The sequence below is a fragment of the Apteryx rowi genome, unplaced genomic scaffold (assembly GCF_003343035.1).
Source record: "Apteryx rowi isolate R43461 unplaced genomic scaffold, aptRow1 scaffold_178, whole genome shotgun sequence".
Classification (NCBI taxonomy): domain Eukaryota; kingdom Metazoa; phylum Chordata; class Aves; order Apterygiformes; family Apterygidae; genus Apteryx; species Apteryx rowi.
Genome location: NW_020448063.1, coordinates 1,328,192 through 1,351,753, shown reverse-complemented (window position 1 = coordinate 1,351,753; position 23,562 = coordinate 1,328,192). Strand labels below are relative to the sequence as shown.

At 34.4% G+C, this 23,562-nt stretch overlaps 1 protein-coding gene across 2 annotated transcripts in view; it reads left to right on the top strand.

Annotated features, from left to right (window-relative positions):
* The window catches only part of FSTL5 (follistatin like 5), a 301,991-nt gene that overhangs the window by 235,908 nt on the left and 42,521 nt on the right, over positions 1 to 23,562 (top strand). Inside the window, exons 9-11 of one of the 2 annotated variants that reach the window (XM_026061238.1) lie at positions 1,965 to 2,099; positions 18,780 to 18,806; positions 21,961 to 22,079. In XM_026061238.1, coding sequence (XP_025917023.1) covers positions 1,965 to 2,099; positions 18,780 to 18,806; positions 21,961 to 22,079 — 281 coding nt within the window. The remainder of the gene's footprint in view (positions 1 to 1,964; positions 2,100 to 18,779; positions 18,807 to 21,960; positions 22,080 to 23,562) is intronic. The other variant, XM_026061240.1, reaches the window with a different exon arrangement.

Here is a 23,562-nt window from a genome sequence, read left to right as displayed (position 1 = left end):
CCCAAAACACATCATCTCTGCTTTCTCTTTATTGGAATATTGGTTGTATTTATTGGCAGGATTACCAAGAAATTCCAGTATGCTATTCTCTATTCAAAAATGTGCAGTTTCCTACTATAGCAAGCAGCCCAAGACCCTGACCCAGCTAAAGTGTTATTATTTGTCACTACAGCTATATTAATATGGTATGCTTCTATTTAAATTAGGAAACAATATTTTTGTCTGTAATGAAGATTTTATTCTGTTGCAGTGGTATTAATCCAATTATTTTTCCTGAGACAAGATACAGATTTAGATCAGAACATGGATCAAAGGTCACCTTTACTGCAGCTCAACTGAAAACAAAAAAATATAGTTTCTAAACTCAAGAGAATTTAAGTGAGAGTTAGGGACCTGGTGGAAAGGACAGGAGGAGAAATATCTGAAATAGATGTGCTGTTGTCTGAGGGGTCTCAGCAGATCTCCAGGGGAGATGCAAGGACACTGCACCAAACCCCCGCCCCCCCAGCTAAAGGAAAGCCAAACTTTTAAACAACAATAAAGGCCAGTCAGAGAGATTCTGTACATCTTCAGACCGAGGTGAATTTGGTGAATCTGCCCACCTTGGCATCCTGCCCAGCTCGAGGTTTTTTTGCTTCCTGCTGTCCTACTGATGATCTTGTAATCAGCTGTGGAAAAAGATCTTGTGCTGCCAGTTTTCTTTCTCAGTCTCATCTCCTTCATGTGCAAAGATAGGACATGTATTAAGATAGAACAGAAATGAGACTACAGAGTGAGAAACAGTGGGACAGGTGGACAACAGCTGCTTCTGTGAAGAAAGAGAGAGTCTTGCCTTCGCTGTAGATGGCTAGCCATATATTTTTTCATGGCCCTCTCCTAGACAGTTGTGAGAAATTGCCTTGCAGAAACACTTTCTCCTATGAGAGCAACTGCCTCCAATGGCTCCTTTTCCATAGCTGCTTTCTGTTGATTTCTGCTGTAGGAATCTGAGTGGACAGGGTTTTTTTTCTGGCCTCTGTATCAGATATTATACATAAGAATGATTCTTCTCTAAGCAAAATACATCTATTTCCATTTTCTTGAATATATTTATTTGAAATAAAATTTGGACAATATCACTGCATTTTCTTGGAGGGTTTTTCCATCCAGTTCCCAGAGTTAAACTATCTATGTACTAGCTTCAGGCAAAAGATGGTCTAAGATGAGTATTACTCCACAATTCAGTGTCTTAGTCCACATTGTAGAATGCCTAAATTAAACAATTTCCAAGTCCAGTTTTTAAAATATATATCTTACAGTTGAACAAGTATGCTATGCTTCAGCTGCAGTGAGTTGATGTTCTCACTGATATTCACATCACGTTTTTTAAAAGTCTTCTGCCTGTGAGAACTGGACTGTTTGCTGACATTCCTACTCCATTGGACATACAACTCCTCATTTGTGTGGAAATACTGACTTTTCATGTGTTTTCATGTGAAAACAAAAACAGCTGCCTATGGTTGCTAGAAACAAATAATTATATTAAAATTATTATTTGTGTTAAAAATTTAGCCGATTAAGTTCCATGGAAACCCTAGTTATTTTTGTAAAGCCAGTGATAAAGTGTTAAGTGATTAAATGCAGCATAATGAAAACATAATATCTTCCTGTAGGGGCAGGTATGCTGATTTTAAAGATGCCCATAATCATTTCAACAGGTATAAAATGCCAGATTGATATTTGGCTCCAAATTGCAAAATCAACTGAGGTATTCCTGTTATCTGTGAGATGAATAATAGTATATGTAGTTCTCTAACCCATTGAATACTTTTGGAGTAGTTTGGCATGCCTCCAAGTTATGAACTCAGGAAGGAAAATGGTTTAATTAGCATGAGCTGAAAGAGCCTTCTGAATGTATAATCTGAAAGCACTGTAGCAAAACTGAAATTTTTTGTTCTCATGCTGAATTTTTCCTCTCCTTTCAGCAAATGGCAGTGAGGTTCACATTAGCAATGTGCGCTATGAAGATACAGGAGCATATACTTGTATTGCAAAGAATGAAGCAGGGGTGGATGAAGATATTTCTTCTCTTTTTGTGGAAGATTCTGCTCGAAAGACCCGTAAGTATTCTGAGAAATATAAAAAGATATGTAATGCTTACTTAACATTAAAAGAAAATTAGTATTAAAAATTGGCATAAAACATTAAATAAATTAAAATGAATATGTCTAGATAGCTGATTTAAAAAAAAAAAAATTGTTCAAACCATGATGTCCAAGAGTCATTGAAGGAAGAGGGCATGATCTGAAGTTTATCTACGAATGAAATGAAATCTCTGATTCAAACTGTGAATTGACATATTTTTCACATTGGTGTTACAATTTGTGTAGTTTCCTCATGAAAGGTTTGTCACTTGTGAAGGGAATATGAAGGGGAAAAAGGAACTGGATCCGTAAATAAGGCAGGGCAATACTCCTGGTGTGGTTTTTGGGATGGGTGGGAAATAAAAAAAGAAGGACCTTTTCCAGTTTTTCTTCCTCTATGGTCTTGACATATCAAGAGTCAAACTTGGCCCTCATGACATGACAGTCATCACAGGACTTGATCTCAACTGCTGGAGTGCTGAAACAGCTCCAGATCAGCCAGCCCATGCAATCTTGTGCCCTTGATAACTGCAGTTTTACAGAAAGGTGGAGCAGCAGTGCTACCATTCACTTGCTAGGCTGGGAGTTCAGTGTGTCAAAGAAATATATATACTGCCACCCTAAAGTGGTTTTCTTTATCCTTTGTTGAATAGTAGTGGGGCTGATGCACCCTGTTTACTTGTCTTTTTTGATACTTCTTTCCAATTCCTTTTCTTTCCTCCGCTCAGAAAAATCCATTCTTGAGTTTATACTCCAGCTTGAGTCTTTTTTTATTAAAAAAAAAAAAGTTATTTTAATGAATGCTACATATATTCTTTAGAAATAGATCTAGTGAAATGATAGTTATTTTACTGGTAAGTCTGATTGCATTGACCTAAGGGATTCTTATTTATCTGGAAGCTTATCTGACAATGATGAGTATTCAGAAGATACTACAGGCAGAATTAGTATCACTGCAAGTCTGTCTGACACTTCCTGTCATAAGACACTGAGTTCAGCTACATATAGGTTTATTAGGCTTTAAATATTTGCAAGGAAATCTTCCATGCAGGAAAATTTTATAACCTGAAGGTTAATATATTTACATAGCTACTTTGAGTAACACTAGTTATAACTGTCATTTCAAAAGTCTTAGCATGGTTTTTTTTAAGTGTCATGAAAATGGCTGCTCAGACATTCTGGGAAGGCAACTGAAGATAAATAAGTTGTTTTGATTATTTTGAAATTCTAGTAATCTGGTGATATGAAGTGGCTGTGTCACCTCCTTTTGTCTTTAGCAGTCTGGAAAAAAAAGGAGTGACTGTTACCAAGTTACAGGGTCTTGAAAAACTGGGATTTGTCTGAGGAGACTTGTCTGGCCTTAACAAAACAGTTGTATTTAACTGTCGAGATTCCATGTAGCTGTTATTTTAGACCTGATCTACACTGATTGTGCTCCAACAGGAATTGCCACACCCATGCAAAATATTGCTTTCCGGATTTATAGTATGATGCAAGAATTTTAGATCAGCTAACTTTACAGGGTTTGTAAAATCACATACTATGCGAGAAACACTTCATTTCGACATTTGCAACAAATGCTTTCAAGTCCACTAGCAGTAAGGTGGAAGCTGTCAGGATAACCATCAGTGGCATGAAAGATATAAATGAAGGAAGATGGAATATATGCCTAATTATTTCTAAGATAATTCATCCAAAAGACACAGACTCTTTCATTCCTCGAAAATTAATTTTCTCTAAGTTCTATGTCGTATGTCAAAGAGAGACATTTTATCATTGTGTTCTTACATGTCTGAACAGGGTTTTCTAAAAATTGGTGGATATATAAATACAGGCGTAGTCCACAGATGTATCATTATATCAGTAAAATACAGGTGCAACAGGTAGTTACACAGGATGCTTACTCTGGTTACTTTACTCTGGTTAAAAAAACCATTTTTGTGCATGCAAAGGTAAATACTAATGAAAAAGAATAATTACTGTCAATATCAGTATCACAACATTAGTCTGTCTTCACAAGTACAAATTTTGACAGACATTGAAGGTACTTGCTCATTTTTTGCTGGAAGTGCTGTTGTGCTCCTGTTTAAAAATAAGTCCCTTTACAAAGAGACCTTTCTAGTTTTAGAAAACTGAAATTACAGTATAAGAGCTTTATCGTTAACTCTTTTCTACATGTTTTTATACTTCTCAAAACGCTGGTTTGTGGACCAAACTAGGTGTTATTGGGGAAAAGAATGACATAGGTAAAGCTATCTGGTTAAGACTCTGGACTTCTGTTTCTCCCCCTTCCCCCTTAAATACGGTGTTACTATCCTCTAGTATAATCTAATGCCTGCTGTTGAGGTCACARTTTTAGGTCTAAGGATATTCCCTAGCTAATGTTGTAAATGTGATTTCATATGATCTAATATAAACTGTGACTGCTACGGATTTTTTTTTTTTTTAATACTTCTGCTTTTATTCTCCTTTAAGGGAATAAAGCAGACATGTTTATTTTCTTCATCAAGCTTTTTGTTTGTTGGTCTTTTTTCTTTCTTACTGGAGTACAAAAGCCTGCCTTCTGGAAATCTTATAATAGAATGTTACTTTGGGATGAAAGCAGAACAGCTTCTCACTAGCTTGTTGGTTAATCTGGGTTTCTCTACTTTTAAATGTCACACAGGGTAAAACTCTTCTCAAAATAAAAGCATTGCAGATTATTGTACTGGTTGGCTATTGAGAAAGTATTGATAGCTTTTATAGTGGACCTCCAAAGTATTAAAATAATAATTGCATTGCATTAAGCATGACGGTAATTTTGTAAGCCACATAATGAACTTAAAATATGATGCCATTTTTACCAATGTATGTATTTTATTTCCTAGAAAGGCAATATTCAAAGGAAATGTTCACTTCTGCACTTATCCAAGCCACTGTTTATATGCATATGAACACTTTTCGCAATTAATTTTAGTTTGCATAATAAGCTAAATTTTTAGTAGGTATCTGTGGAATCTCATTTTTAACACATAACAAATTTGTTGTGTGTAAAACTGAATACTGTGTTTTGAGAAAAATGTAATATATGTGGCAGAACAGACATGGCTACCTAATTCCTTTGGAGATGGACAAGTCTTGCAAGCGTAAACAACTCCTCAGAGAAAATCTTACATTTTCTAGTATTTCTGTCTAAATTAGAATCAGTGCCATTATTGATAAAAATAGATTGCTAAATAATATACAGTGTTTTTCTTCAACCATGTGCCTAACAATGTTATCAGATTGTTAGGCTTTCAAAGTTCACAGCATTGGTTACGCACATATTTAATGTTTGTGTCTCTATTATAAACAGAAAAAAAAATGGAATGAAGGTCAAACCTATACTGAATTGTGGGAAGTGTGATGCTAGGAGCAAGAATTAAAGTATATAGTGCAAAGTATGACTTAGAGGAGCAAGGGCATTGTGTGTTTTAAAATTTCTAGTTGCTAGCACAGAAATTTGACACATTCCAGTTCTCAGGAAAAGTCACTGTACTTCAATCATAATGATTCATCATCAAGATGGTAATTTGAGACTGAAGTGAATGAAAAATACTGTGAAAGTGGTTTGTCATACAGATCTGTTAAATAGATGCCAGCACTAAACACCGAACAATTGTTCTGTCATACATTGGTAAGACATTTAATAAGGATGACAGTCTCAAGAATAGTTTGGGCTCTTCTTAGCACTTAAACCTTTTACAATGTGCACTAAAAATAAAACTTCTGAAACTTTATTTTCATTTTGGCATAGTCTCTGGTGAGAGGAATTAAATAATTTTCTTTAAAATAGCTTAACTTCAGCATATTGATTTACCAGTAAACTCATCTTGTAGCTGAAATTTGATACATTTAACATGTGTCCAAATACATGCATGTTTTTTGATAGATTCATAAACTTGTGATGTAAATTGTTAGTTTATATTATCTTGCCCCAAACATCTGTTATAAGCTCTGCTGGTAAATGTCTGGTGCTATCTATTATTAGATCCTGTTTTGTTGTTCAAATGTCAGCCATTTAGGTTGAAACATTTCATTATTGCTGTCTCAAACAGAAACTTTTTTGTTTTTCTTTTTAATATTTCTGCTAATATACTATAGCCACTCCTGAAACAGACATTAGGTGGAAAACATGTTGTTTTCTCATATTAAAAATGCTATAGTCATTTTGCTGATAGCTTTTTACATCACAGTCTGGGACCTGATATTGGTGATTCATGTGGGGAGGTTATCACTGGAATGTACTGCAACTACAGTAATAATTTCTCCAGACATGGACGTAGTAAAAATCTCCAAACAATCTGTGATTTAGATATTGGGTAGAGACTTCAGAGTCTGGTAGCTTTCTGAAGATGCCATCTTCACTCCATAGACCCAGTTTTCAGGACTGTCAGAGCAGAGAGGACTCTCAATGTAAGTGTTTTTTCTTTGCTCATGGGGCTATTGGGACATGAAGATGAGGATTCTTCATGTGCTCTTGGCTTCCTCAGTGAGCCTCCAAGTAGCATCTAAGGGAAGCTAGGCAATGAGGACAATGACTTGAGTAAAATTGAGGTGAAAGAATCCTGGGGACAGTGCAAAAGAAAGTTGCTCAAAGCAGAGGCCAATACGTAAGGAAGAAATGGAGGAGACAAGCAGCAGCAGATGAAAGCGGACGGATTAGTGAGAATACTTAAACACCAAAGGAGAGAATGGATGGGCTATGCCAAAATGAGGGAAAAAGGGATAGGAGCAAGAAGAGTAAAATCATCTCTTAAGTGCTACATAATAATTCTTTACAAAATGTGGATTCACACCCAGGAGTCACTGCTGTCTTTGCTGTATGGTTGTCATTAAATAACTGTGACTGCACAATGACAGCATGTGTGTCTTATACTTCTGCTCCTTTTTAGTCCATGTGGAGAATAACAGTACTTCTAGTACAATTAAAACAAATAAGAGAGATCTCTGAGGATATTCTGAACTTGCTATTGTTCTAGTAAGTGAAAAATTTTTTTTAATGTGCCTTTTTTAAAAAGGCAGCATATTAGAGTGTAAATATATATTAAAGGAAAACCTGTAAACCTGGGAAATAAAAAATTAGTCAAAAGGTTTGTAGGTAAAAGTAATATATATTATTAGGTAATTTAGATACCATTTATTTACCTAGTTGTTCCAGGATCATTTAGACCATCTCTGACAGAAGGTAGTTGGTTTCTCTGTTCTAAGTGTTTAAACGCAGTTTAAGTAATGGAACTTTAAGGAATTATTCTTCAGGCTTTGAAGTGTGCTGCTTCCGTATCAGACCTGAAAGAAGGGCTTGTGTACATGAAAGCCTGTCTGCTTTTTCCAGCTATACCAACTGGTGAAGAGCCTGGCTCCATCTTCTTGATGTCCTCCTGATATGTACCGGAAGGTTGCTGATAGGTGCCTCCAAACCCTTCTCTTCTCCAGGCTGAACAAGCCTAATTCTCTCGTTAATTTTCCCCCTGTTGTGCATACATTTTATGATGTGGTCTTTGTTCTCCTTCCCAGCTAGGCCTTTGCCTGAGAATTCATAGGATTTTTTAATCTCTATTGGAAAGACTACTTTAGTCTGAGAAAACTTGGCCTTAAGCTGAAAGTAGATGTTTCATGAGAATGCTGTAATGTAACTGGAAACTACTTATGATCATTATGATTTTTTTTTGGCTTTTCCCACCAGATATTGATCTCTTCTGTGTTAATTAACATCTTAGATTAATGTAGAAACATGAATACTAATTACCTATGTATATCTGATGCCTCTTGATTGGCTCCTCATACAGTTTTTCAGAACATTCATTTTAACATATTATGACTTTTGTACTCAGCAAGAAATATACCACATGCATAGTGAATAGATCTGTACATCCTATTCCTGCAGCAGTAGCATCTAAAATATTTATGGGTGTAAGAACTGTGCTGTTTTAACTCTCCAGAGATTGGAAACACTTTTTGTGCTGTGAATTCCATTTTCTCGTAAGTTTGTGGTTAAAGCCACCAAGCATGAGAGGTCTGTGAGATAGCTGGATAACCCTGAGGTGACTGGTAAAAACCATTCTGGGGGATAATGACTGAATGTAAATCTCAATGAGGATAAAAGTGTCTCCCCCACTGTCATAATCCTCTAATTATACCTGAGAGAATTCAGCTGTGTTAGAGTATCTGGTGTAATCATATCTGTTAGACACCTAGCAAATTAAAATCTGGTTTTAGTTTCTTTACAATTTAGTTTGATTTTTTCAGAACAGACATTTCATAGATTCATAGAATTTAAGCTTGACAGAACCACTTTATCTAATTCTAATCTATCTTCTCCATTTCACAAGACATTAAATTTCATCCTGTTATGCCTGAATACAGATCTAATGTTATGTTTGCTTAAAGCGTATCCTCCCAGAAATGCATTTAGACCAGAGTTAAAGATGCGAAGAGGTGGAGAATCCCTTATATCTCTTGGTACTTTGCTTCACTAATTAACCAGTTTCACTGATGTAGAAGTATGCGTACTTGGTTTTCAGTGAGCTTCCGTTTCCTTCTATGATTCTTGTATTTTTTTTGATAAATTAATGATACCTTAAGTATTTTTGCCCTATGCAGGTACCATCATTAAATATTGATTAATTTATCTTTTACACACTAAACAGAAATATCTCAAAATAAGACTGATACCATAGGACTTGGAGGGGTTTTGTTTCATGGATTTTTTTTTTCCTTTGGTAGGGTTTTCTTATATCTACTTAAAAAGAGGAACAGCTTTGTTTGCAGAAACAAATGTATTATTTTTTTCTTTAATGTTCTAGAGAGAAGAAGTCATATTTGTGAGGTCTTTGCTTCCACACCCATTGATCCCTTTTCACTTCTCTTCCCTAGTATCAGCAGTGGAAGTTTATGTTCATAAATTTATCTACCATGCATCTTAAATCCTATCAGGCCTCACTTTCCAAATTCTACTTCTTCCTTGCTCCCTTTCTTCCAGCGTAGGCATAGTCTGTATTTTTCCCCTAGATGTCTAAATTTGCATTTGGTTATATGAAAAAATATTTATTTTAGAGATGTGTTTTACAAAGCACTTCAAAATGCTTTGCAAAATTCTGTTATTTGCCATAACAGGTAACTCACAAACTTCATAGGAAATGATTTTATATTTGTTTCCAGGTTATTGATGAAAATAGTTAAGATAGCGCTCACTACCAATTCCTCTGGAATACATTCCACCACTGTCTTCTCCACAATTTACTAATGACTTCATATTGAAAACTACTTTTTGAGATCAATCAGTTTGGCAGTTTTTAATTCAATTAAAATATGCTTGACTACTATTTTATGACTCTAATATTTAATCAGAGCATTTTGTGGTAACAAATTAGATGTTTAGAAGAATACAGTTTTACATCTATATACATTTTTACATTAACCAAACTGGTAGTCTTTTCAAAGAGTATAATAAGGTTTGTTTGATAAGACCTGGTTTCCACTAAAACATAGTAGCTGGCCTATAATTATATTCTTGACCTTTAATTTCTTACTGAATTGAATTCTCTGTGAGTGTTGTCCATTCTTTTTCTGGGACATATGTCCCACTCAAACTAGTTTACAGCTACTTCAGGTATTATTATTATTATTTTTAATACTGGCATATACAGTGGTGCTGTTCTTGGACTTTGCAAAATATTCCAAAATTTATTCAAAATTAATAGCCAAACACCTCCTCAAACAACTTTTTGAAACTGTTTTATGTTCTTCATTTGGACTTGTTGATTTAAAATGTTTCTTTTGAGTACATGTTATTTACCATCTATTTTGTTACTTATAAGGTAGAAAGTACTTAATCAGTCTTATGTATTCAATTATTATCCTGCTTCTGTGCAAATACAGAACAACAGTATTTATAGAAGAATATTGTCAATGGAACATTTAAAAAAAAAAAAAAAGAAAGAAAGAAAAAGGCCATCCCCTATCAGTGCAATTCAAATCTTGAGTAGCTCTGGAATGAGGATGCTTTTCTTCCACCTCTAGCAGCCATTTGTGTTGATTTCCAGGGTCTTTGCTGCTGTGTTTGGTAAAGGAATATCAAGCAGCTGAAACTACTTCTTTTAGATTAAAAATGGATGTTAAGTGTAGCTAAGGCTACTTCTCTTCCTAAGGGCTGCTATTTCTCAGTTTTGTTCATTCTAGCACTCCGTCATCTCTGCAATAGCTGAAAAGGAGGCTTTTCATTTTCTAGCTTGCAGCAAATGCAGATGCATTTTAAGGAACTCTCAGCTCTCTCATTAACTGATAGCTTTCCCCTCCATACTACTGGATTTACCAGCATTTAAAGTATGAGCACACAAACTCTCTGTAGCTCCAGTGCTGATTTATGTCAATGAGTATATTTTATAGACACAAATACAAACTTGGATTAACCCAGCTCCTAGAAGCCACAAGGCAAAACAAAATCATCAGCTTGCTTTTGCTGAAACAGTTTAAATATGGAATAAAGATAAGCTGGCAGTGTATCTTGACAATATAGATATGAAGATGATGGGGGGATCCAAGATGTTACTGTCTTTTTTTGTTTTAACAGAGTACAATGTTAGTCATGAAATGAGGAGAGGGAAGTAGCAATATCCATTTGTGGGTTGTTTGTTTTGAGGTTATATTCAGGTGGTATTAGGACCAATAAAATACATATTGCAATTTTTAGCCAAAGTAATATTAGTTGTATATGGAATATACTGTAGTGCATAGCTAAGGAGTATAAATAAACTATGTCGTGAACTTAAAAAGGATAAGAAGGAAAAATTATGCTAACACAGGAATATTTAATGGAATTAGTGGAATAGAGTACATCAATGTAATCTAGATAGCTGAAGAAGAAAATCTGACAGTACAGAAAAAGGAAAATGGGATTGATTGTCAAAGACGAGAATACTTTCATCGGCAATTTTCAAATATTTAAAAATTCTTATTTTCACTGCTGGTAAAATAACTTTCAAAATCCATTTATTTATTTTGTTTCTCTCAGACTTTGACAGGTACATCAGTTCCGCTTTGGTTTCCTCTCAGTTTCATTTTAATATAATCCTATCAAATTGAAATCATAGATCGTGAAAGCATGTGCAAGCTAAACAATTCTGTAGATTTGCTGTTTATTGTAATTTTGTGCACTGCAGTATTTTCATTTCTCTTGGTGTCTTCCAAAACCTTGTTTTATAAAACATGTTTTAGTTTCCCATTGATTAATGTGTCCTTTAGTTCTTCTGTTAATTTTTTAAGTATTGAGACATACATATGTACCTTAGGCATTCAGCTATCCTGATAGAAAGTTGCCAAATAATGCTACTAAGGCATTTTCAGCACCAATTTAACATTTCAGCACCAATTTAACATTTGATTATAGTATTTGAAGTATTTGATGATATTTTAATATTTATGAATTTTTGTTCTTGGTTATCCATCACAGGTGCCTGTGTTACTCAGTTCACCCCCTATGACATCATCATACACTTTTTCCTATAAATTCTCTAATCCATTTGCACAGAGCAGGCTGAAAATTATCCACCTCATGCATTGTGTCTTGGGGCTGTATTTAAAAAATAATATGTCTTTCCGTACCATTAAGTAGATCTATTTCTAAACCAGTGCCTTTTTTGCGTAATGTCATAGTCCTGTCACCTAACAAGAGATTATGTGATCTGAATCCTACTACCTTGACAGGTTTATGGCCTTCAGAAGCAACCAGGCATCTCCACAGCCTAGAACTTGGAATAAGACTAAAAGGCTTTTGACTGTGATTTATGGCATGAATTCTCTCTGAAGGGCTTTATGCATATTTAATGGAATCTTCCTGTCACATCTTATACTGAAGGATACCTTTTTAGGCAATTCCTTCGAGATAATTTATGCTGGTATTTTATTTTATGGCTGAGCTAAACAAGTTTATACTTGTTGACAGCATCGTAGACAAAGACTCTATTCCAAACTTCCAAGTAGGGAGTAGAAACTCAGCTCATGAACCATTTTTACTTCCTTAGTAGTGTAGACTATTGTATTAATGTGCTGTGAGATAGGGATTCAGCATGACTCATTTTGAGGATTTATGGAAAATAAATTAGAGAACAATAGGGCTAACATGGGGGGCAAGCAACACAACATCCTAGATTTATACAGTTTAGCTTATTGGAAGGTGTGAATATTTACTCACTTTTATTAAGTATATGTATCAAAATGCACATACGCATGCAAGTGAAGAAATGTTTTGTCCTACATTGTTACCCATTCTAAAAATACCTATATTACAACAGCTAAATATCAAACAGCTCTTTTGAGATTGAAGCTCATATGTGACCAAAAGTAAAGTGTCAGTTGTGACTTTTAACTGATAACTAAAAGTTTAATGTTCACATAAATAGATGTTCATTGTTAGCCTTTGTATTAGCCTAACCTGAAATGAAGTCAAAGTGCATGTTACGCGAGAACAGAATGGAATTTTAATAGAATTTGTATCAGCATAATTACATTAATACTAGTTGAAACAAGCAATAGATAACTTTGAAAAAGTGTGTTCATTTGTTTGTTTCACAAATGAATATGTGTTTATATATATTTATATTTGTATATAAACCCAAGGAATCTAACTTGCCCATAGGATAAGAATAAAATTAAAAAGCGATATCTGCAGAAATGTGTTCATTCTGCTTGACAGTGAAAGTTGAACAAAAAGTAAAACATCTTAATCTCTTCCTCCTTTCTACCTTAAGCACTACTATTTTTAAATAAAAATAATTGTGTAGCTCAGCAACCAGACAGTAATGATGGCATAGTTTTGTCTTGTAACATAAGGGCATGTGTTTATACATTAGAGATATGAGAATAAACAAAAATATAAGATACGTTCTTTTTACGATGTGTTTACAGTTAACCAGAACAGTTCCCACAGGTGGTTGCTATCAGTGAAGTACGCGGACAACATCTCTCCAAACATCTTGAAATTACTTTTTTTTTTTTAGCAGTTATTCTTATAGCTATGAGATGAACAGTAAAAGTGTATTGCAACTACTTTCTCAGAATTCTCTTGCACTCTCTATGTTCCTTTAAACACTACTACAGAGATAGGCCTGCAACTTACTTGGATATTATTTTTGTGACTCCTTTGGAATGAAGGAAACTAGATGGAAATCATCAAATCGCACCATAGCATGTAAGAAATGAGGGGAAAATCTTGAGAGAAAGAGTTGAGACATTGTTTCATTCAACATCTGGGAATCTGTTATTTGTTAATAACAAAACCTAGATCTTCCAATACTTGCAATAAGGATAACACCTTATACTTTTAAATAGAAAATTGGAGCAAACTACTAACTACAGTTTTTGGAAGCATCCTAAAGTGCATCATAGACTCTGGAATGGCTAAGACTGTTAAATTTATTACAAGATCCTAATTATTACTTTTTTATTATGAGACATTGTGTAACTTATTGATTCCAAATTCAAATACATACAATGACATTTAATTAATTTCAGGTTTTATAAAAAAGTTATTTCAGAGTCAATTGAAATAGTACAAGCTGTGTAATAAAACTGGATGATTCAGTGGGAAAACAGATGCATTTTTATGGATTTGTAATTTGGTTAAAATTCATAGGGAGTGAGATATGTTACTCGATGCTAATGGAACATTTGGAATTTCTGCCCTACAGCATTTGATGCTTGTATTATTCCACTGCTAAACAGCAGTTTAGCAGCAGCAGAGAGAATGAGAGGAATTCTCTGTGACGCTCCTCATTCTGACAGAGGGCAAGACCCAATGAAGAAGGGATTATAGAAAGATTTCTTCTTTCTCTTTCTTGCAAATATGCAAGTGCGCAAAATAACACATTAGTACAAAGAAGAAAACTTTGAATGATGAGAAGGCTCTCAGAAGGAATGTATATACACAGGTAAATGAAGAACAGGAATTAACCCACATCCTGTTTTAAGTGACAGAAATCATGCTGATATTAGGGGAGCACAGCAGATTATGGTGGGGCAATTCTGAAAAATAACAAGAGTGTGGAAATTTTAATTCCAAACTTGTTTTTTGCCATATGATCCTATTGCATCTTCCTTACTCCTTCCTATTTCCTATTACACCCACCTGTTACCTCCTGCCTTTACTGGATAGGAAAGCAACAGTGATTTCCTATCCGATGGTACAAAGTCTAGTACAATGAGGCTGAAATGAAATCGTTGACTTCTATTCATCAGCTGGTATGTTCTGATAGAAATTCAAGTAAAATGTTTGCAGAATTTTAATAACAAAACTGTTTTTTTGGTGAGACAAAATCTAGAGGTAACAGTAAAAGTTGCTGTCAAGTTATGAGCAATCATTTTGGTTTCAGAAGATATCCTTTTTTTTCTGTTATTTTAAAAGATACTGCTAAAAATATTTTATCATATCAACACATAATGCAGAAAAGATGTCTTTTTACTTTTTTTCCACATTCCTAAAGCCATTTTGAAGTGAATTGTCCTCTTAGTGCAACAATCTAGGAAATTTTTTAGGTGTTAAGGTTTCAGTTGATTCCTATTTTGCTTATGAGTGCTGGTGCATCAAAATAGCATTTTATGAAAATATTTTATTTAGCTTTCATGATATGTAATGACAAGAGAGAGGAAAGAATAACTTCAGATTATTTAACCACAGATACATAAAATAGGTAAGAGAGAATGACAATCTTAAAAAATAATTAAAAAATAGTTAATAGATTTTAAAAGGTCATTCAGCATTTTCTTAGATAATTACTGCTGAAGCACATGCAACAAGAGGGAAAACTGTTTGTGAAAGAAAATGAAATATTGTACTCTTATTATTTTGCCAAAAGGAAGCAAAACAGCCATGTTTAATCTCTAAACTCACTGAGTGCTAATCTTCCAAAAAAAAAAAAAAAAACCTTCTTATATTATTCTATGTTTTCTTATTATATTAGATTATATTACATTTTAATATATGATTATATTATATGCTTTCAATCTTTGAAAAAAGCAGAAAGGGTGACCTCTATAGCTGTCATGGAAGCTTGGCAGTTGAGACAAAAAAAGAAAGTGAATGTAATGATGATATTTGTTAACAATAGAATGGAGCAGGTTACAGACTTTATTTGGAAAGTGACCCTGTAACACCCTCTCCCTCATTTAGTAACAGAAATACCATGGATTTTTGCAGTTGTCATTTCCATCCAAAGGAGATGAAATCTGTACTGCTGTTGCGAACTGCTGAAGAATTTCATGAAGTACTAAGGACAGAGTTTACTGACAAATGTGCAACCTGTTACCCTTCAGCCAACACAGAAGAAGAATAAAATAGATGAAGAGTAGGTTTTCAGACGTTTTATTAACTACTCATAGTCAAAAGGTGGGACTGAGCACAAAAGGATAGATGTAAGGACCATAAAAAGGGATTTTTATGGAGTTTTAAATGTGATTTAAAAAAAAAACCTCCTTTGAAGAAAACATATGGATTCTCCACTGATATTCTTTAATAATGGTATGTTGTTTTAATACATTTCTTCTTACAAATCATGGAAATTGGGCCCAAGAGAAGGTAGTAGTTCTCTGTCTTAAAACATGAGAAACACTTAATGAGATATATCAATAATTATGTATTTTTTAACCTTAAAGCTTATCAGAATTGACTGTAAGAACTGGATATAAGGTGTGATTGAATACATTAGTTCTTGTTTACCAGAAAAGGAAGCTGAACAATATGTTCCCTGCCATACTTTCTACTTACAGATGTACCTGGTCTTTGTCTCAAGACTGGAGATCTTTTTGAATATAAGTTACAGGACTGATTAAAACATAAGTGAAGTTTCTTGACCTGTATTAGGAGAGGCGATGGTAGTCATTTGTGATTTTATAATGTGCCTTTAAATAATGTCTCATTTTTCTTTGAACCGATTTGTTAATTTTCAAATTATTAAGTGAGGTGATGTTTTAAGCAATCTTTTTTTCCCTTTTTAAATGGTTCAGTTTTTTAATGAACCTCAGAACCATATCTATTATTTTGCCTAACAGAGATTAATGTGTTATTTAACATCTAAAACTATTTAATTTAATGTCATTTATTTCCACACAGTTGAAATAGTTGTAATTACTTTTTATTTTCTTTCCTATGTCACCTCTAGAAAAAGCCTGAAAAAAATAGAAGTTTATGGCTAAATTTAGGGGACCTGGCATACTGTAAATTACACGATACTTTCCTCACAATGTAAAGAGAAAAACTAATTTTAAAGAAAATCCTCCAGGATGTCCTGGGGAAACAAATTTGCTTTATTTCAGAGAATGATTACAGTTCTTCAACTCTTTTCTTTCTACTTCTGTGCTCTTTCTGCCTGTCAAAGGAAAGAGTTAATACCTGGGCAAATGGGAATGAACATATGTACCTTAGCTGTTCCCTCTTTAGAGCTGGCAGCTTTTACACTCAAAAAGACTTGACTGCATGATGTTTGCAAAGCAGGTGCCATGTGCAGTTGATGGAAGGGATAGTATTACATTGTTCCAATTTTTCCCTCCTCTTCGGCATGGAAAATCTTTGAATAAACTTCGGTTGCTTTCATCCTGTTTCCTATGGTGAAGGAAAGTGGTTTCTGTAGCTCTAAGGCTGCAAGGATACACTTACTCTTTACAATCTGTATTTAAATCCTTAGTCCATTCTTTCTCTAATTGCTGTACTGATGATCTACCAATAGTTCTTTATTTCAAAAATAAAAGCCGCCAATAAGACATCAAACTAATATTCCATCCCTAGATATTTAGAGCTTCCAGTGAAATGTCTAGTTTAGGGGAACAATCAACTTGTTAAAACGTGAGCAGCGAAGCATTATTTTAAAAGAGGTATGTTCATGTCATACTCTGTTCATGTTTGCCACTGAAATATGCTACAAAACAAACCCCTTCTGTGCTGTCAGCACTGGGGCTAAATGAGAGCTGTGCTAGCATTTGTCAGCAATGTAGGCACCAAGAAGTTTCATTCAAAGCAGCTGGATATCCAGAGGGGACACACTCAGTCAATGCAGTCAAGACTTCATTGGAGACCAGTCTGTTCTGAAGTAAGAGCCTGAAAACCAGAAAAGCAAATATAAAAACAAATGGTTGAGAAATAAATTTAAAATATTTTGACTCTATTTTGAGTTTAGCAGCACTTCAGCAAAAATTCTACTTCCTGTTTTAAAGAGAGAATATTCAGCCTGGGTGAGCGACAAGATGGCACGCTCCATTAATATTGGATATTGACAGTTTATGGTATATTAATGGTTTACATATTAAAGGAAAGGCAAGTGGTATTTGAATACAGTGCACACATGATAGGCAAGAGAATTAAACTGTTTTAAAGATACCAAACAAAACACTGATTTCTGTTGTGGGAAAGTGAAAAAGTTTAGCATTCGGCATTGCTTCACTGCAACAGTATTACTGCTACTTTCCACTTATATGGGGATATTTCATTTGTACACCTCAAAGCCTTGAATATAAAAAGTCATTATCACCTTCATTTTATCAACGAATAACTGAGTGACACAGGTTACATACTGTGTCTAAAGTCATATAATGAGGTTGTTCTGTAGATAGAGAGAGAGAGTTCACGAGGTACAATCAAGAGAGAATTAAAAAAAAAAAAAAAAGTAGAGGAGGGGTCGAAGAAAGCCCAAACCCCCCAAACTCTGTTGTTGGAAGCCTCTGAATCATCATCATTTTGTCAGAAAGTAAACCGACACCTTCTCAAAGGGCCTATCTAAATATTTGATGCTCTGTCTCTTCTTTTAGAATGCAAGAGCAAGAGAGATGCTGCACTGCATGAGGCAAAAAGCCCATCTGGGCTACAGTCCTGTTGCCAGCAGTGGCCAGTAAAAGATGTTTGAGAAAAGCATAATACCCAGGGATGTTTTTTTAGTGGCCATATTTTAAACAATTTATTCCTTGCAATGCTGAACTCTAAATATTTAAAATGTGCACAGTTATATTTGCAGCCTTTTTATTTTCCCCAAGCAGAAAAAAGCAACAGGGTAGTAATTGAATATAATTAGTTTTCATTGGTCTCAAATGTCCAAAACCCAAACGCTGTAAGTAAAGTATTCCTTAAAGACATAGTTGGTTGCCATACTATCTAATAGCTTGCATCTGGGCCTTCCAAGGTTGATGTTAAACATCACATCAACTTCAAAGTGAGCAATACAGAAGAGTGACTTTAAGTATCATTTATGCATTTTGTTTTTACCTGTTTCTCTCATAGCTATGTTCTGCAATAAACCTCTTCAAAGTCCAGTTGTACTTGTACAATTGTACACTATGTCTGTGTATGCAAATGCCACAAATTTTTTTAGTGGATTATGAAACTCCCTATTGATAAAAGGCTAAAGGAATTAGCTTGGGGATGGTGATGGGATTTACCTTAGCCCCAATAACTATGATGGTTAATTATGACTTTACCATTTTGACACACAGAACTCTATTATATTATGTTATTGTTAATTCATAGTTTCCATCAATTTACATATAGAAGTATTTTAGTGAATCAGAAGTCGAAACGTTAATTATTTCAGAATTGATACACCATTTCATGTTTTTTTCTTGTTCATTTGTGTTTTCTGTTCTTTCTCCTACATGCTGCAGTTGCAAACATATTGTGGCGAGAGCAAGGTACTAATACAAATCTTTTTTTTTTTTGTATTTTTCTGTATTACAATGAAATGTTTGTCTCTTGTGCCTTGTGCATTTTTTTTGTTCATATACTACAGTTACAGTAATTAGCTTCCCCCTTGCAGGATTTGGTGGGTTTGATTTAACTAACTTGATAAAGCTTCCAGCCAATCAGACTCTCTGCTGTATGAATTATTCTTAGCTGTCAAAATTATCATCTTAAACAGTTTCATTAAAATTGAGATTCTTGTTGCTTAGTGAGACAAAGCATTTCCTTCTTTACATACATTCATGAAGGGCTTCTAAGTTTTGGACTGGGGAATGAAGGTTCATATTTTGTTCAGTAATGAACTCTGAAGGATAAATATAATACAGACAGTATTGGGTGTTACTAATATAGAAACCATGCAAAGTATCTTTTACCTTCAAAGACAGGTTATTCTGATGTATGTGTTGATGTTTTCATACAGCATGTTACAGAAATATGTGTCACCGTGGAAAAATATCAAAATCAAAGTGTTGGCATGAGCTCTCATCTCTTTGCTCTAAGTAGTCTGATCTCAATTTAATGTTACTATTTAGGAATTCAAGTATTTCAGCAATAGGAAGTTTTTCAGTTATTTCTACTGGAAGATTCATTGTACTGTAAGTGGCTCAGGCTTTGCTATGAATTCATGCTGCAAACAGTATGTCTGGGTGATTCTTAAAGATGTATTTTAAATTAGTTGCAAGATTTAAAATTTGGTGTTTGATTTGCTTAGTTATATAGCAATCTGGCATTTTCCAATGTGTTTACAAATATGAAGAACTAGTCTTTTTGGATATTCCTCAACTGGTGTAAACAAATCAATTCACTAACTGTAGTGGAGCTCACCTATTATCCTCCTGCTGTATTGGCCTTGCGGAGTACAGATGACTTGTTCAGAGTTGTGTACATTCAACTATTAGCAATTAAACAAGTAGACAATAAGATTCTAATGTCAAGTCTCCAGCTGTATGGCATTCTCACTGCTTGTTGAAGTTTCGCTCCAAGGGTTGTCTTGTGTTTTGTCGTGAAGAAAACTGAAAACATTGGCACCCCAAGGTTTCTTGGAGGATTGGCTTTTCAAGCCAAGTCCTATGTTTCCTTCAGTGTTTATAAAGCACTTAGGAAAATTTGAGTTCTCTAACAATAAAGACTGATTAAAATAGTAGTTTACCAGGGTGCTTATGGATGCAGAGAGATTCAATTTCTCTGTAACTATTATGAAATTAAAGGGAAAGCAATTTATAGTAGGGATTGAGAATGTGAAGCAACAATGTCCTTTTCTATAGCAGATCTTCTTGGTCTCTCCTATGTTTCTATAGTATACTTTAAACACGGAGAAGGGAAAATCTTGGTCTGTCCCCAGCCAGATCAACATTTATATTTATCACCAAGATACAATAAGTCAGTTGCTCAGCTGTAGGTCTCCTCACTGTCCACTGTTAGGAGCAGCCTAACTTCAGTTTTGTCTACAAATTCCAGCTGTTCTTATAGGAGGCAATTTCGGGGCTTTTCTAAAGAAAGATCTTGACATGTTGTCTGACCTAGGCTATATGATTTACCAACAAGGGCATACAGAGATAGCACAATAGCCAGACCAGGCATACTGTACTTAGGCAAGCTGATAGAGGTGCTGTCTGTATGCTAGCAGACAGGTAAAAGTCCATGCTAGTGATTAGTTTTAGCTTACATCTCCCCTACTTAGTGCACTCTATATGCAGAATAGGCATGGGTGACATTTTTTTCTTTGAACTCGAGCCTGTTTCTGTACCACACCTAAGGCAGTATAGACAGATTCCTCTTCCTTCTCCTTTTCCATATCCTGTTAATAGATATATTTTTTAGAAAGCTAGGAAAACCCTCTTTGGAAACTGTCTCCTCTTTCTTTTAATGAAAACTCAGAGAGAAATGGGAAAGATTCTCCACGATTTCTCAAAGATAATTGAACTTAGTTGTTCTAGGCATGAGCTGACAGCCTTATGCATCTTACAGTCTTTTAAAGGACTATAATATCTATGGGGTTCCTAATGCGGACTGGGAACCTGTACGTATGTAGGTAGGGATGTGTGTATGTGTGTGTGAACATACACACACACAGTTTTTTTCCCAAATGCATTAACCTTATTGTTCTCATTATTTTGTCTGATATTAAGGTGTCTTCTCTCTTTGTTAAAATAAGTCTTCCTTGAGAATTTAGTGCAAGCAGAATTTCAGACTCAAACTTATTTTTCCTGGGGTGTATTCTCCTGTGTTGTTACATCAGTGGAAGCTTAGGTCATGTACCAGGAGGCATCTACATCTTTATTACTGTAGCCTGCAAGTTAGTTGCCACAATTGATTTAAAGGATAATTTTATGAATACAGTGATTTTTTTCTTCAGAGAATTTTGCAAATATTATCTGATCATTATAGCATCCACACAGTATTGGTCAATAAATGTTGTCTTAATTGACACATGGAAAACTCAGAAGAATGGGTGATACTAATTGAGCAAGACCACAAGTATTATATCTGATGCTATAGATTTGGTTCCCATGAAACATTACAACATGCCTCTTGTTCAGCAACATTACAGTAAAAGGGTTGAATAGTTCTACAAACATTTGTGGTCCTTCAAATTTGCAATGAATTTCTGCCCTGTTCTGGCTTTTCAATAAAATACAATAGAGAATATTTCCTTTGGTGTACTGAAAGAAATGTCATATAAAATAAGGGTTTATAACAAAGATTCAGAACTTCTCTGTCAGTGTGATACAGAAATTATTTTAACTCTTCCATTCCCCAGAAAAAGAATGAGAGTACATGGAGAATTTATATTCATTTGATTCCAATGTGAATGATTTCACAAGATCACTTTTATTACTGCAGCTGTCAAACTATAGCTTACGTTTCCAGATCTGTATTCATAAAGCCTCTGGCTTGCTCATGGAGAAAACTATGTGAAACATAACAGTTTTGTTTTAGTTTTATGACAGAAGATCCCACAGGATTATCTGTATTAACACTATACACAGTAACAAATTGATCTCATACCAGTAATGTGATGGGCACAAGTTCAACACAAGTTTTTTGTTTTTTTTTTAAATGACGATTTAATTTTATAAATTTCAATGTGTTTTTGTTCCTAAGGTCTGGGAATTGGGAACATGTTTTATGTTTTTTATGAAGATGGAATCAAAGTAATACAACCAGTGGAATGCGAGTTTCAAAGGCATATTAAGCCCGGTGAAAAACTCCTTGGTTTTCAGGCAAGTTATTTTTTTTTAACTTTATTTGTAGAGTTTTCTCAATTGTATTTTTCTTTAAATAATAGATGTCAGTTTACTGTTTCCTATTTGATAAATTCAGACATGTCTTCTCAATTAATAAGTAGTTTATAGTGGTGCACTTTCACTATTTCCGATGTTTTTTTAAATTGAATTCCAACTCTCAATCTCTCCTTGAGAACAAATATTCCCAGTGTGCATTTCTACCCTTCCTTTTCTTTGGCTGTCTTTCTCTTTTCCCAGTCCTTTCCATTAACAGCTCTCTGTCATCTTCTCTTAAGTTGAGATTTTTTTCCCAGCAGTTAGGTGCATCTCTATGAATCACAGACTGATATTCTCTCTATTAAACAGGATATTTAAAGTTGTTTTTTTTTAATGGTGTCTTTTACTCCATTGGATGTTCATTTATCATTCTACCATGCATTTTATTTGTCTATATTAAACTGTTATCCTGAGACAAATCCCCTATGCTGATAAACATTCTTACAGCTCCACCAGTTAGTAGAGATGATTGATGCTTTGACTCCAACTTATAATTCATGTAAGTAGTTTCAATAAATTTACTGACAATATATGTTTAGCTGATTTCACCAAATTCCTTGCATTTATGAAATACAGTTTCCATATACAGCATTATGTAAAAACAGTAGTGTACTTTCTACTTCCATTTATTCTTTCATTATTTTTCCTGTACTGCTAATCAAATCTCTAGCTGACATAATATATGTTCTCACATGAACCCTTGGGTACTAGTGTTGGGTACTAGTTACCACATTAAAACTTGTTCTATATGATCTATTAGCTTTTGAAAATAATATTTTTTTCTCATTATTTGGATTTGCATGAGTGACCTTGAAATGAGAACCAAAGCATAATAATCCATGAACTGTACTCTTCAGTTTTTTCCCTGATACCTAAAGCACACAGAAGTAACAGCAGAACTGTCTCAATGGAATTTGCTTTTTCAGCTATCATTATTGATGTCAAAGGCTGCTGTACTCAACAGAAAGTTTTATTTTAGTATGAATAATTATGCTTTGAACAGCTAATCATGCCTTGATTTGTGCTACTTAAGTGAAATTAGGTTGACACAGCCAAAAATAAGCCAAAGAGCTTTTTTATGGCTGTTTAGTTCAAAAGCTGATTATTTAAGAAGTTTGTTAAAATTTTATTGGTTTAAAGTGAAAAACAAGTGCAGCCTAGATTTTAAGTGTATTTTTATTGAAGTGTGGTGATAATCAGGATGGCTAAGTAAGGCTAGTGTTAGACTCAGTTCTTTTTATAACTTTAAAACCTAAACTAGCACAGTAATTAAGTCCCTCCCCCGCAAAAAAAGGAAAAAAAGAGACGAGGGAAGTAGGTTGTTTGAAGAGCTCCATTTTTAAGTAAGTATAAACTTGTCCTTCTATAGGATATATCTGGTTTGTGGGTAGCTGTGGCAAATACACAGCCAGAAATTAAACGC